Here is a 15,764-nt window from a genome sequence, read left to right on the forward strand (position 1 = left end):
AGGCAGAGATATGCCTGAGCCCCTGCAGAGGCTCTCTTGGCACTCTGTGCCCTGATGGGCTCCTCTCGCCCAGGGAAAGGGAGAGGGACTACCACCGCTCTGGAGGGGGCAGGAGGCAGAGGGGCTGCAGAAACTGCCAGGCCACATCCCAAGTGAAACATCATCCAGCTGAGCCAATGGCACATGGCTTCACTTTTATTACAACCAGGAGTTCCCCTTACATTTAAGCCACTTTTGTGCCAAAGGGAAAATTTCCAATATTCTTCAGATAATGGGACCAGCCCCACAAGTTTTCCATGCAGAAGTCCAAGTTCCGTGACAGCCACTTTATGAGCAGGTAGGTGCCACCTAGTCCCGCTGCCCCCATGACAAAGAGCCCTCGATTAATTACCTGCAAGTGCAAAGAGAAACCCTGGCATCAGCAGAGGTTTGCGGCACCAAGGCCTTCATACCTGCACCCACCTGGTATTATCCCACCACCAAAGCTCCCCCTCTGCAGCTGCGCAGTGCTGGTGTGCAGGATGCTCACAAGGCTAATGGCGTGGGGAGGACAGGCACCATCACTGACCAACCTTTTTCTGCCATTTCCAACGCTGAAGTGCCTCATGGTAGCGAATTCTGGTGAAGGTCACCTGGGAGAGTTGCAGGAGCACATCACCACCTCAAAGCCAGCCAGGAGGAGCTTGCGGCAGCTCAGGCAGTGGGGGGCAAGGTGCTGGCCTTACCATGGTGTACAGTGGGACAATGGTGGAAGGCATGAGGGTGTGGAGGAAGTTGTCTACATGCTTCCGGAAAATGAACCACATTGAATTCACGTGCTCACGCATCTGCAACAGAGCAACCATCACCCCTTTGCACCCCTCTGCCCTTGGCAGAGCTCCCCTGCATTTTACTAGCTCTCCCACTGCCTGTCCTGGGGGTCACCTCAGGGAACAGAGCTGCCCCAGTGGCATTCCCAAGAAGCTCTTAGGCTAAAGTCTGCCAGGGTGACAGCCCATCCAGAGTCTTGCCAGAGACTCTGCCTGCTGTGTGCATCCTAACAGAGTGCCACCATGTGCACAGCCTGCAGGACCGCAAGTCTGTGTGCAGCTCGCCTACCTCTACATAGTTGTACATGGCTAAATCTGAGATCGCGTGGTCATCTGGCACCCTCAGCCTGGAGAACTCAGGGAGACAGGCACCTGGGACAAGAAAGTGACAGCTCATGGGCAGCTCTGCAGCAGGGTATCCAGCTGCCTTCAGTCGCAGAGGGGTCCTCCTCTGCTCTTGCTCCGCCCCAGCCACCTTCACTCACCAAGGTCATTGTGGAACTGGTCCATTAATTCATCAAAAACCAGACAATCCTCAAAGCCCTGGGAGGAAAATTACAGGGTAAATAGGCAGAGGGAACAACATGTTCACGAGAAGTGCTCTCACGGATGCTTTGCTAGTGTAGCTGTTCACACATGCAGGGTCCCCACTGAGCACACCTTCAGAGCAGAAGCCTTACTCCAGGCCACTCTGCCAGGGGTCTTGCAGAGAAATCCAGGGGGTTGCCTTTCCCAGCAGCATGGGGCTGCTCTGCTGGACCACCCTCCCATGCAGTCGTCTGCCCCATGGGAAGGTGGCAACACCTCCCCATCCCCTCTCCTCCCCTAAGGACAGACAGGTCCTAGTGAGCAGCCTGAGGGGAGTTCAGCACCTGCCAATGCAGTGGATATCAGACTGTGAGACAGGCCAGCCCCTGAACTATATGGAGCTACACCCTAAAACCAGGCACTTCTGGGTAAAAAGAGTGGAGACCCAACTAATACAACCCAGGGCCAGCCATGAACTTACAGCATTCATGCCCTGTCCGTAGAAGGGCACAACGGCATGTGCAGCATCTCCCATCAGCACGCACCGGGAAGCAAGGTGGTAGGAGGAGCACTTCACAGATATCATGGCCTGGGCTGGCAGCAAAAAGTAATCGTGCTTCAGCTCTCGCCTTCAGGCAAAACAACAGATACTTCATTTGTGGGACCACAAGAGACAAGAAGAGCAAGTCATGCCACATCCAAGCTCAGGAAGCCAGGGTCACCGGCACTGCCAGCGTTGGGATGTAGAAACTAAGACTATTCACTAGGATAATTGTGCTGGGGAAAGCGTGGAGTAAAACCTATTTAATTAACTTCCCCCTGTAGATCAAATATTTGTCTGCAGGTTTTAAGCTCTGCACAAAACCTGACCGTGAGCAAGAGTGTCATCGACATCTCAGTCCTCTTACCATGAGCAGTGGTGGATGTCAGTCACTGTAGAAAAGATATACCAGAGCGTATCTGCGTTTCTAAATTCGTATGAAGTCCTGTGATACGGTCCCTAACACAGCTGAGACCTTTCCTATCAGCAAAAAACCAGTGCAACGGACAACTACGTGACAAAGCAGAAGCTTTAATAGCATGGGCTGGAGTTCCCACTGGCTGGTGATCATCCCCCTTTGCAGGAAAATGAGGACACTCTGAACAGAGCCACAGCCATCAGGACGTGTGTTGGAAAGGCCTGGTCCCCACTGACACCCCAGGCAGAGTGGGGTGCTGTGGCTCCGTGCTGCTGTGGCTCCGTGCTGCTGCCTTTGTGCCATTTGCCCAGCAGTGAGAGGGTCCCCAGTGCCCAGGGAGCAGCACGCCACCGGGAACTGCCTGCTCTTGTGTCTCACGGCCCTGATATTTGTCTTAGCCATAAAATCAATAAGTGACAGACTTTGGTTAGTCAGCACAGTGGAGCTGGGGTTTTTTGCCAAGCCTGGCTTTTCTCAGTCTGTTGGCTAAAATCTCAACATTTGCGCAACTCAGCTATCTGAACAGCGGGACTACATTTGCACTGCTGGTTTCAGCAAGCAACCCTTGTTCACCCACCTCTAATGTCAAAAACCCATGGTAAAACCCCATCCCTTGTGTTCAAAACCTTTAACAGCAATATGAAAGCAGTGGGAGGTGACCCACTTTTTCCTCCCACAGTGGCAGGGCCTGGTCTGTGCCTCCAAGGGACAGAGAAGTGCTTCAGTGTGACGCCATCAGCAACTGCCGTGGGATGGGGCTGCATCCCACTGCTGAGCCTGCTATTCCAGCACGGATGGGAGGAGGAGCTTTGTCTGTTCACTCCCCCTCCTCCTTCAGACCAACAGGCGATGGGGATCAACCCCAACAGCATTCACAACCACTTGGCCCACCAGCTTCAGCAAAGTCTCCATCACCAGGACCCTGAGGCTGGGTGGGGATGCACCCCCTGGCTTTGCGGCACTGCGTTGATGAGCGAGAAGGGGAGATGGGAACACTTACTCTCCGATGAGAGGGATGGCATCTGGGAAGTGGGTCTGGAAAAAACCCAGCACTTGCTCGCCTGTCGTGAGCTTCTCAAATTCCTCAAAGGGCATGAAGAGCGTGCAGGTGAAGGACTTGTCCTGCCAGCCAGGGAGGAAGGTCAGAAAGAAGACCAGAGGCCATCGAGAGCACCTGGTATCTGCAGCAGCTGCTCAGTGCCCAGCCTGTCACCCAGCTATCATAGCAACCCACCCGTGCAGTGGGGACAAGCTCCCAGCCACCCTGTTACCTGTGGTGGGCTTGCACACGCTGGGGACAGGCAAGGGGGAGGCAGAAACAGGCAGCATGTGATCTGCCAGCATGGGCCTAGCATGCTGCCCTGGTGCTCCCGTGTCTGATTTAAAACATCCAGCTGCGGAGAGCTGGTTTTTGGGGAGCTCGGGTGGGCTCAGATGTGTGGGCAGAGAGCAGTGGCACAAGTACCCACTCAGCACTATGAGGCAGGGCTGGCTTGGGAGGTCCTGCCCTGCACCCCCGCAGGCTGTGGGACACCTGGCACATTTTCGGCCCTCCCAGCCCCTGCCACATGCCTGCCACCTGCCACCACATCCAGTTCATCCCCACAAATTCCATCCCGTGCCCAAAGGGAGCGTGGCCATGGGTTATTACCATGTTGGGCAGTGCAATCATCATGAAGGTGTTTCTCGGCCAGATATGGAGGTAGTTGGGTTCCATGGCAAACTGAAAGAGAAGGAAAATTGCTTTGTATCCCTGACCTGCCCTGCTCAGCTTCCCCAGACCAGCCTCTGGTTGCCCCCCACACCAGCCACAGCAGTTCCCATCCTTTGTACCATGAGAAGACACAATGACCACAGAGCCCCTTTCTGCTACCTGATGCTTCAGGGAGACATAGAGCAAGGGCAAGAGGAAAGGGTAGGAAAGATGGGCAAAAATCTGCTGGTTTGCAATGACTGATGTCCTTCCAGATATGTTCCCAATATCCCCAGGACCTCTCAGAGCTAGAGTTAACCCCACCACTCTAGGGCAGGCTCTCTAGGACTTTTGCAGCCAGTACTAAGACAATGGCACTACCACTAGAAGCAGAAGAGATGCCTGCCTTCTCCTACGAAAGTTTTAATTCCTCGGCTGAGCCCCAAGTGAGAAATTAGTTTCTCTAGAGCTGCTGTAGCAGACCCATCATGAGAGGGTAGCAGGGTGTCCCATCTACAAAGGTGGTAGCAGCCCCCAGGACAGGCACACTTACATCTCCATCCTTGGGAGGGATGGTTAGCTCCATATAGCCATGAGGAATGTACTCATGACTGTAGTTAAAGCGTGTTTGCCTCATGAACTGCTTTCTGACTGTTGAGAAGGCTCCATCACATCCCACAATGAGATCATAGGTGACTTCCAATGGACATTGGTCAGATCTGAAAGCCAGAGAGTTCCTTGGATCAATCCTACCATAACTCCAGGCCAGCTCAGCACCACTGGGCACAGTGGATCTGCCTTTTGTAAAATGCCAGTGTCACCTCCAGCATTATTAATCTTCCAGGGTGAGGGAAGACTGGTTTTCATTGTCTGGGAAGCTCAGGATTAGGAAAATTATCCTGTAGATTATCAAAAGCATAAGTCTGCCAGATCTACCCAAGAATGTAACAGGCACTGTTGGGGTAATGCTTCTATTTGTCAGAGCATGCATCCCCAGGTGGATGGGAGTGATGACCAGAACTTAACACAACTATGAAACAATAGTTGTCCTCCCTGATGAGCCTCCCTGAAAAACAAGGGCTATGGAGACCGGCAAGTTTATTCCCTGCACAGGTCAGCAAGTGAGTCCCTAGCCTGCTGGGGGGTTCAAGAGTTGCTGAAATCTTTTTCAGCTTCCTCATGAACCCTGCTTTGATGTCTCTCCTTTCCAAAGCTGACACTGAGTTTTGCCCACTCAGGAATAACACACTAGTTTCAAACTGAGATTGCTCAATTGTTTGAGGTTTTATGAATGATTAAACAGAAAATAAGTGAACATAGCACTTGATCCCAGGTTTGCGCAGGGATTACCTTTTTATGGTTAACGTCCCCAACTCTGTGTTGCAGCTCAGGAGCTTGTGTCCAAAGTACAGTTTGGTGTTGGAGTACTTCTCAGCAGCTGTGAAAAGAAAGACAACTAAATGTAGAGGTTTGTACCGTGACCCCAAAAATATATCCAAGGGATCCCTAAATTATAGGAACTTTTGCCATTACAGTAAATAAGATTTCTGTGTTGAGTGATGGCTGGTGGGCAGGGCACACTAGAACCGCATTTGGGCAACTGCGATGAAAACTATTTTAAAAGTGCAAGGAATCCTGCAAAGATTTCTTTCTTGCCCACAACGACATGAGTCATTGATCTGTTTCCACCATCACTACATTGTATTTCAGAATGGGATGTGGTGCCTGTAATCAGCAGGAAAATTGGGGAAATTTGGCCTGGCCTGATTACACACTTTGCCACAGTGCTCCAATTTCTATTTGTCTCTACAACCGGGTTGCAGAAAATGCCATGAACTGTGGCAAGGCTGAGGAGATAACTCCCGCTTTGGCTGGTAAAGTTCTGGGAGCAGACGCCGGTACCGGGAGTCAGGGTGCTGAGGCAGCTCCCACTCGAGGGCAAATGCACAAGGGCTGCTCCTCAGGGATTTCTGCATACGCAGAAAGGTGTCGGGGGGACTTGTTTGAAGATCCTTTTGTGTCAGACAAGCATCAGGGCAACAGCACAGATTTTCTTCTTAAAAACACAGCTAGTTCACATTTGCATTTTCTGAGAGCCAGATTATGCCAAACTCACAGGCAAAGAGAGCCTGGCGCCCAAAGTCTCCTGTTCATGGGATAAACCCTAAATCACTGGTGAATAGGGTGTAAAAGTGTTCGCAAACAGATCTGGCAACCTACCTGTTAGCAGCTCTCTGTTTAAGTTTGCTCTGTCCACAGAGAGAATGTACTGCAAGGCAAACAAACATGGGGTTCAGGAGGCATTGCTGAAGGATGCTCTGCTTGGCCAGACAAGAAACACCACCCTCTCCAAACAGCCCTGCTGAAGCTGGGGGGGGTCACGCAATCCCCTTCCTGCTCACAGCATTGCCTTTAGGAATGTGAGCCCCAGGCTGTTCATCACACAGAGCCGCAAATGCCATCAAAGACCCCTCATGCTCTGCAAGGCATCTCTGAGTGGCAACGTGAGACCAGTACCTGGTTCTTCTTCCCATAAGGTATAGAGTACTTCTTCCCTGAAGGCGTATGTATTCTCCTTGCCCGCATGGGAATGCCTTTGGACACAATCTGAAATGGAAGGGAACATAACCCAGCCTTCTGGACAAAACTGAGTTGCCGCAGAGCAAGACACAAGCTACCAAGCGCCATTCCCCCCATGCACTGCACTCCAAGCAGAATGGGATGCTCTCTGCTCATACACTTTTGTGTGACTATCCAAGTTACTGGGGAAAATTTTACAGGGCTGTCAACACCAAGTCACTACATTTTATTGAGATTACTAACAAGCTCATTCTCATAAAAATCAGTGCAAAAATATTTTTTGAGAGAAGGGACATGAAAAGCCTCAAGGTGCTGGACAGAGAAGGGGATGACAATCAAATTACATCCTGGTGCTGGGATATGACCTGTCGAAGCCTGGGCTCCTTCTCTGCAGGGAGGCAGGGACCAGCAGAACCCACCACCACCAGAAGCGCAGAGGTCAGTGCGCACAGATTTCAGGGGTCAGCCCAAAGCTCAGGGTTTTGTGGGAAAATACAAATCTGGGCATGTCAGTGGGGAAACCAGCCCCCTTTATCACATCCTGCTGGTACTCCAGCTCTTTTGGGAGTCCACCTACTCCTGCTCCTTTCGCCCTCACCCTCTAGGAGGGAAGGAGAGCACAGCAGGGAGGCAAACACTGGAAGATGTTGTCTGAATGTTGGTCTCCCAGGGAAGCACCGTCTGCCATGAGCAGAGCCCAGCTGCCCGGGCTTGGGTGCTGCCCCTAGGCTGGGGGAGATCTCCATTGGTGGCTGTGCCATGAAGCAGTGGAGGGTCAGGCTGCAGGCATGCAGTGGGACGGGTCTACCTCCACCCTCACAAAAGCAGAGCTACCGGTGTAGTGGCCCCTGTGTGCTTAGGGAGCAGAAGAGAACCTGTCCATCACCCGCTGAAGTCAACAGCATTTTTACTACAGATATCCCACCACCAACAAGAAGCTTGCCACAGTACCTGTTCTTCCATCCCCACAGCTCGGAGGGCTTGGCGTCCTCTGTGGGACAGGGCCAAGTTAATACTTCTGCCACGGGCAAAGGTGGCCACCCGGATATCTGCGTGGAAAGAACAGTTGGTTTTGCAGACGCCAATACCACAACTTGGTATACTCCAAAATCCCTGCAGCGACAGCAGACGGGACAGAGTGGAATCCCCGTCCCCCCACTCTGCGTGCAGAAAGGGCAGGTATCAGAGGGCACGTTCAGCTGTTGGGAAGGCAGCTGAGCAGCTTGGAGGGCCACTTCCTCTGTGCCACCTCTAGCCCGGAAGAAACAGCTGCAGCCAAATGCAGCAAAGGGAACACCGGATCCTGACAGCTTCCCATAGTGCCGGGGGACACGTTATCACTAAGAGACGTTTACCCTCTAAGCAGAGAGAGCTGAGCAATGAATGGTTGGCAGCTTCTGCTGAGACCCACAGACTGACACTTTTTGGGACGCCGGCAGGTCACCTTCTCCATCACTTTTCATATGGAAATGTCTGAGTGCTGCCCTGTTTCTCCTCCAAATGACCTCACTCAGGCTTCCCAGGCTGTCTGGCCAGCGTGTGTGGTGGAGCTTTGTCCCAATAGCTTTCAGGGTTGCATCTCAGTGCAAGAAATGGGCCAAAAACTGGAGCAAAGTGGTAAAATCCATCTGACTTAAAAGGCAAGTAAGAGCAACCAGAGGCTTTTTGAACCTGTGAAACTTCTAGCATATACAACATCCAGCGAAGAGTTTAACAGTTAAATCATGGTGAAAAGACATTTGCTCTTGCTCAAAGCCTGCAGCCTGCTGGCATCGCTTGGGGCGGGCAGCTGTGACCCCCTGTTTCTGCAGCGGGGACCCAGAGCTGTATGCAGGACTCAGGATGGGCACAGCTGAGAGCCGTGCAGCAGAACTGCCCGTCTCGACATCTGCCGAAGCAGGAAGAGTTATCACAGAGGCCACATGTCACATAGAATCATAGAATCATAGAACCATAGATCTGGAGAACTCTGGAGATCATCTAGTCCAACCCCCTGCCAGAGCAGGGTCACCCAGAGCAGGTTGCACAGGAACACGTCCAGGCGGGTTTGGAATGTCTCCAGAGACGGAGACTCCACCACCTCTCCGGGCAGCCTGTGCCAGGGCTCTGCCACCCTCAAAGTAAAGAAGTTCCTCCTCATGTTTAGGTGGAGCTTCCTATGCTCGAGTTTGTGCCTGTTACCTCTTGTCCTGTCACTGGGCACCACTGAAAAGAGCCTGGCCCCATCCTCCTGACACCCACCCTTTAAGTATTTATAAGTGTTGGTAAGGTCTCCCCTCAGCTGTCTTTTTTCCAGACTGAAGAGACCCAAATCCCTCAGCCTTTCTTCATAAGAGAGGTGTCATGGGGCATCTCCTTCCCTTCACTGCATGTTCGATTTGAGTTTCACCTTCCATGGTGTCATTCTCATCTGCTGGTTGTCTTGCCATCTCTGCCCAGGTTTTATTTGTCTGTCAGCTCATAGGCATTGAAGGCAAACTATTTCTCTCCCTTTCAGCCAGCACCTGTGCTCCAAACCATCATTTCTCTGTTGCAGTTCCCTGTGGAGCTGGAGGCTTCCTGAAAGCACTCCATCTGTCCTTCTGCCCTTCTTGCCACCAGCCCTCCTCACCACCGATGGCAGTGGTTACCAGACAAGTTGATGCTTTTAACCCTAACAGAGATGTTGCAGCATTAACAGTCGTTGCTTCCAAACTTCTGACCCAGCTTGGTTCAACAGCACTGTGCTATAATTCTTCATGCAGAGACAAATTTTCAAAGGTGATGATTTGAATGAATATATTAGCCAAGAGCATAAAAAAGGGCATCATATAAGTAGCTGAAGCATGGGTTCCCTCCACCCAAGACAATGCATTTCAAATAAATGCTCCCCTCCACCACAGGAGCTAAAGGGAAGAGTGAAAAGAATATCCCCAAAGTGTCACACTTTCAGATTTCGTTTTCTTTCTGCAGTTTCAGTGAGTTCACACAGGTGCTCTTTTGCTTCTTCAAGAACTGTTATCCATAAAGGGACAGAAACATTAATAAAGCAGTAATGATCAGGTTGAACTTACCTTCTCTGGCTTCATAAACATCAACATGGAAACCTCGTCTAGCAAAGAAACAGGCATTTAATGCACCCACCTACAAGAGAAGGATCGGGAATGGCGGATGAAGTGTTTAGTAGCTATATGGTAGCTATATCACAGATCATTACTGAGATGCATCAAGGGAAAGCAGCGGTCGGGGGATGCAGCTCAGCATATACAGGAAGACCCTTTGATCAAGAATCTAGAGGACTTCTTCCTGGAGAGAAGTCCTCTGGCACCCTTGATGTGCCTGCAGAGCCTCCAAGACAAAAGTCACCCATCAAAACTCATCATATAAGGTCATACCAAGTTCAGGGCTTGTTTACACACAGTGATTAGCTGCAGCAGGGCTAACCCCTTCAGCTAGAGACAACCGGGGCTGGTACAGGCAAGCTCCCTGCTCCTCTCTGAACTATATTTATCTTCCTTGATAGAATTCGGGGTACTGCAGCATTTCCTTGGGAACACATGAGGGGAAGCTAGACGTGTGCAAAAGCAAGATGTTACCTTAAAAAGGACAGCACGCATATGTCCTGCTTGTTATTTAAGTGGATGGCTGTCTTTTTCGTGTTTAATTTCCGTCATTAATCACTGTCAGAACTACAGACTCTTATGTCATCACTCTTTTCCAGCAGCACAGGGACTGAGAAGCTAACAGCCAAAAAAAATCAAAAGGGAGATTTAGTTGCTGCAACACTCATGCTGTCTTTTAGAGTCAGACGTGTTGCGTCTCTGGGATATCTCAGCAGCAAAGCTTTCCCTCGAGGGAAAGAGCCGTTCTGCTACTAAGTCAATCTGTTCAAATGAGCCTTGCTGCCTCCTGCAGTGGGAACTCAACCAACTCCTCCATAACACCTTGTCATCTAAAGGAGGAATGATTTTAAGGAACACATTCACCCCACATCTCAGCAATGCTTTTACAGTCCTGGCAAATGCAATCACACAGCAGCCAAAGTGCATTTCCTACCAGACCACCGCCAACAACAGCGACTCTTTTCCCCTGTGAGTCGCTGGGATCCATCGCTGAGGCAGCCCCGAGGTTGCAGGTTCTTACTGCTGTGTCTCCACTCCTTGTCCTGCTGCGCTGCCCTCACCAGCAGGGAGGAGAAGAGGAGGAACATGCACGTTTGAGTCACACCTGCGTTCTTCTCCCGTGGTTCATGTTAAAGTTTAACTCCCAGCCCAGAGGCTGTTGGTGACGCAGCCTGGCCGTGTGGCCAGTCACGCTGAGCCTTAGGTGAAGAGGTGTGAATGGGGTGTTATTCAGTCAGGCCTTATTAAAAGGCCTCTTTTGAAAATTGTAAAGCAATTCTGCAGCCTTCAAGAACCCCCTAATGAACCGCTCACAGAGCAGGAGGAGAGCATGCATCTGCTGGGCTTTTGCTGGTGCTTCACTGGGCTGCAACTGCAGAGGCACCAGTGGGATGGTGCAGAGTAACTCCTGGAGCACACTCCTGAGGACAGGACGTGAACCACAGTTTGCCCAGGGGCCTGATCCCCTCTGTGAGCACGTCTTTTGCCCAAGTAAACTCTGTATGGCTTGAGTGTTTTGGGGTGAGGGAACACCTATGCTATGAGGACAGGCTGAGACAGTTGGGGTTGCTCAGCCTGCAGAAGAGAAGGCTCCAGGGAGACCTTATAGCCCCTTCCAGTACCTAAAGGGAGCCTACAGGAAAGCTGGGGAGGGACTCTTTATCAGAGAGTGTAGCAATAGGACGAGGGGTAATGGCTTCAAACTGAAAGAGGTTAGATTTAGATTAGATATTAGGAAGAAATTTTTTAATGTGAGGGTGGTGAAGCAGTAGAACAGGTTGCCCAGGGAAGCTGTCAATGCCCCATCCCTGGAAGTGCTCAAGGCCAGGCTGGATAAGGCTTTGAGTAGTTTGGTCTAGCGGGAGGTGACCCTGCCCATGGCAGGGAGTTTGGAACTAGATGATCTTCCTTCCAACCCAAACCATTCTATGATTCCATGCTAAGCAGAGGGTCCATGCCTAATCTGCAGAATCTTTCCAGGACTCAGATGAGGCTGCGAGGAGACACCTCTGCGTGCACCGTTTCACTTGCCCATCCTCAGGAGGACGTGCTCTGCTGAGCCAATCCTGCACAAGGTAAGCTTTTAAAAGCAAGGAGCCAATTCCAGCCTATGCAAAATAATTAAACAGCAGACAATAAAAACACATTCATTAACATACATTAACTACCATTTATTGCTAAACCTGCAATGCACAGCCCAAAACAGCAGATATGTCTCAAAGGAGCAAGACCAAATCCCCACAGCGCCATCCTCCATTGGGTGGCCTGCTTCCCAGTGTAGCAAGGGCCAGCTGCTCCTGAGGGGACAGGGAGCAAGTGCCGTGCCGTGCCGTGCCACGGTCCCAACCTGCAGTAGCATGCAAGGAGAGAACACACAGGACAGGGTCAACAGGACCTACAGGCAGTCCCAAGCTGAAATGGGACTGCTGGCCTTGGGGAGGGCAGGGGTCCCAGGTGGGACTGGTTGGGGTTGTTAAAGGCTATTAGTGCCCGTGGGCCCTGGCAGTGCATCCGAATGAGTTGCCAGTGAAGACCCTCTGCTGGTTTTCTCTGATCCACGCTATCTAATTGACTGACACACAGCAAAGAAAACAGAGCAAAGAGGGCAAAGAGCAAGGTCAGTTTTACATGGTAAATAAATTATTCATTAATTGTTTTCAGAGCACAGACAGCACACCATTAACTTCCAGCAGTGACAGTTATTACTTGGAAAAATCACTCACAGCACTCTTTGCATACTTGTCCAGTAAGCTTTACAGATTACTCCACCACCCTGGTTTACCAGTTTGGTAGCAGCACTTCAAGGTACCTCAGTTAATTCACGGACGCCTGTGGATAACACCAGCGTACAACTGTGTAACTAAAGATGGTCTCGCAGTACTGCTTTCTGCACAATCAGCCTCAGCCACGTCCATGTACCTGATCCAGAGGCAGGAGGCACAAACATGCGGGGAAGCTCCTGACCCCATGATGAGCAGCGCTATGTGGTATGGTAAATGGGCCACAGTTTGAAAGTTTTTCCTACCAAGACGATGCACATCAGCTTCTTGCTGCCACACCTATCTCCTTAGCTACTGACAATAGTTCTTGGCAAACCAGACAAAACTTTGCCTACCAGGGACTATCTGTACCCAGTGCAATACCTTTTCTTCTGGATAACCATTCCAAACAAAATTTAGGTCCCTGGGCTATATTCATTCACAAACTGCAGCAGGCAAAACCAACATAAAGATGTGCTCGGCTTTAAAAACAGGAGAAGGTGGGAAGACATTGAGAAAGTGCTACTAATTCATTGTGTTCATTTCTGTATTAAATACAACCAGGCTGCTGGGAGAATGAAATAGCATCACTTGCTTAAAACTCTGAGTGAGCCTTCCGAGGAGTCATAAATGAAAAGAAAAAGAACAGGATAGCATGGGCTCAGATTAAAGCCTGCCCTCTGAAAATTAGTGGGAAAAGTAAAGAAGGAAAAAGTGTTTGATTTATGTTGCTGAAGAAAAAGACATGCCAATATCCAAGGAACAACCTCAGGATTTTATTGTTTGGTTTTTTTTTTAAATCAAGTCTAAATCCTGATTATATGAGGGAAAGGTTGAGAAACAATGAAACAAATATACACAGTTCCAGGCTGGTTAAATCATCTTCCAATAGCTTTTTAAGAATAAAACCATGGGTAGCTTTGTAAATGTGAGCTTTGGGAAAGACTGAGAGCCAGAGCCCTCCTGGGGCAGAAAACATGGACTGCAGTTAGCTGGGAGTAGGCATCGCATGTCAACATTCAAACCCAATGAACACAGCGGCAGATTTCTTTCTGTTCTTCTCCACTTAGAACTGTTTATCCAAATAGTGCATAAAGTCAGCTCACAAGTGGGGCAGACTGCTGGTCTTCAGGAAGATCCATCGGCGGGATTTTGCCCTGCTATGCGGGTAACTTGCATTTGGATCTTTCATGCTCATCACAAGTGCATCTGTGAGGGAGTAAAGCCAAAAGCTGAAGGAGGAACACTTTGGCCTGGTGAAGTTTGGTGACTAAACCCTCATTGACGCATCCTGGATTAGTTTGCATTATCCTCCCCAGGAGGGCAGCAGCCCCCTTTGCAAGGAGGATTTCCTCAATTTGCACATGAAGGGGGCTCTCAGCCCTGGAGGTGGGTCGTGCTCATCTGCACGGTGCAAGACAGGGACGCAGGCAGGAAGGATGCAGGAACAACCACAAAACCACGGGCGAAAGGCAAAGAACAAATTTAATCTTGATACCTGATGGATCGGGGAATCTCTGGAGCAACGCCCAGGCAGAGGCAGGCAAGCAGGTGAGGCAGGCACCGCGGAGCTAGAGAGAGCCCTTATTAGCAAGAGAGTGAGAGCGCTCAGACACCGTGTTCTTGCCAGTATCTCAAGGGTTGGAGCAGGCGTAGTTTTCCCACTGTGCTTTGATCTTCTTCAACGAGAGGGCAGGATTCTCAAGCGGCAGATAAGGTGTCCTTGAGTCCTTAGCAGACTTATGTTATCTAAGTGCAGGTGTTCTGCTTGCAAGCACATAAGACTGAACAACAATTAGTGTGATATACGTGTGTGTGTCGTGGTTTGGCCTCGGATGTCAACAAAGAACCACGTGCCGCTCTCTCCGGCTTTCCCAATACAGGAAGAATTGGAAGAAAAAGGCAAAACTCGTGGGTTGAGACAAAGGCAGTTTAACAGAACAGCAAAGGGAACAAGAAAAACAACAACAATAACATGGATAGAGGGATATACAAACACGGTTACGGAACCGCCGTTCACCGACCGGACCCAGGACACCCCAGCCCGCTCCCAGGGGTGACTTCTTGCCCCCTGCTCCGGCAGCTCAGGGTGGGCATGGCTCACAGGGGATGGAATGCCTGTGTCCCTGCCAGAGCCCAGAGAGAATTAATCCTATCCCCGCCAGAACCAGGACAACGTGTTTCCCAGCACCCCAGGTGTGAGTCACTTGATTGTGTTTACAATCCTCCTCACCGATTTCCCGTTACTTTCCCACACAAGGGCTCATATAATGCTGGTGTTAAGATTATCTCATGCCCAGGGGCTGCTGTGGGCTGCCAAGCCTGCAAGACACGTTGGGATGGGTCATCTTGATTCTGTGAAGAGAGGGCAAGAAAAAGTGGATTGCTTGTGGCTGGTCTGAGCTTGGAAGATGAGAGGAAACAACTGAACTAGCAGAAACAGGTGAGCAGGCCATAGATGCATGGTACGTTTGTTCTGAACATCTGCAGTCTTTCTCCCACCCACTTCTTGTACCAACAATGTGCAGTCATACAGACATTAGACTGTTGATCAGACAGATTATTTAGGAACTGTTGAAATACAGGTTGACTTCAGCAACACTATGGTCCACTTGCAGAGGAGCACGTACTGTCAGTATGTAGGCCATCTGCAACAAGAAAAATGGCTTTATTGTGTCTGGTAACAGCCGAAAGTATATGCTCGCTGCAGCTGCAAAAGGACAGTGTAGATGTGTCAGATCTCCTAATTCATGGTGGAAGGTAGCTGAAGAAGAGGAAGAAGACAACTTAAAAGCCATGACAAGATCTTCCTTTGCTGATTTCTGCAAACAGCTAATTGCATTGCTTCTGGAAGGAGAAAAGAGATCTTTACCAGTAAACCCATGTAAAAGTGAAAGGGGTAGAAATGTTTATCCCTTAAAATCCCATTAGGTAAATAATCTGTTCAGGAATTCAAATCCCATGCTAAAGAGGGCCACACAGATACCCCTGCCAGCAGGTTGCCCATGCATGAGGATGCAGCTGCGTCCATACTGTCCTGTTCACTAGGGTTTTGAAAGAGCCATTGCACACAAATAAAAGCTGCATTCTGACCAATGCAACAGTGAGTCCCCAGCCACCCCACCCCACCCTAGTAATGTGCATTTCTTTATCAGCCTCAGCATGTAAGAACGTTCTAGCACTGCTGCCTCCACGCCAGCTTTCTTGCTATCCCCTCCTGACATGCTCAGCAAGACCACTGCTCTCTCTTGGCTCAGATCCTTCCCCAAGACTCCTTCTGCCACTAGCATTCGCACGAGCAGACTAGTTCAAACCCTGGTCCTGGGTGTGATCTG

At 50.3% G+C, this 15,764-nt stretch overlaps 1 protein-coding gene across 1 annotated transcript; it reads right to left on the reverse strand.

Moving 5' to 3' along the window:
- Window positions 1-10,784, reverse strand: KMO (kynurenine 3-monooxygenase). The gene is made up of 15 exons (XM_054209500.1): window positions 10,605-10,784; window positions 9,623-9,692; window positions 7,521-7,618; window positions 6,507-6,596; window positions 6,210-6,258; window positions 5,340-5,427; window positions 4,543-4,708; window positions 3,948-4,019; window positions 3,297-3,418; window positions 1,819-1,966; window positions 1,295-1,352; window positions 1,099-1,181; window positions 726-827; window positions 573-632; window positions 1-391 (listed from the first exon to the last, which is right to left on the reverse strand). The coding sequence occupies exons 1-15, from the start codon at window positions 10,656-10,658 to the stop codon at window positions 224-226; spliced, it is 1,428 nt and encodes a 475-aa protein (XP_054065475.1). The 5' UTR covers window positions 10,659-10,784; the 3' UTR covers window positions 1-223.
- Between the last annotated feature and the right edge of the window lie 4,980 nt (window positions 10,785-15,764).

Source organism: Rissa tridactyla, chromosome 7 (assembly GCF_028500815.1).
Source record: "Rissa tridactyla isolate bRisTri1 chromosome 7, bRisTri1.patW.cur.20221130, whole genome shotgun sequence".
Taxonomy (NCBI): domain Eukaryota; kingdom Metazoa; phylum Chordata; class Aves; order Charadriiformes; family Laridae; genus Rissa; species Rissa tridactyla.

What these genes read in the sequence shown, in the direction of transcription:
- KMO (XM_054209500.1), bottom strand. Translation starts at nt 10,658, where the DNA reads ATGGATCCCAGCGACTCACAGGGGAAAAGAGTCGCTGTTGTTGGCGGT. An exon ending in CTTATGGGAAGAAGAACCAG is followed by an intron (nt 6,259 to 6,506) that starts GTACTGGTCTCA and finishes TTTGCCTTGCAG; the next exon opens with TACATTCTCTCTGTGGACAG. An exon ending in TCCCTCCCAAGGATGGAGAT is followed by an intron (nt 4,020 to 4,542) that starts GTAAGTGTGCCT and finishes CTTCTCTTTCAG; the next exon opens with TTTGCCATGGAACCCAACTA.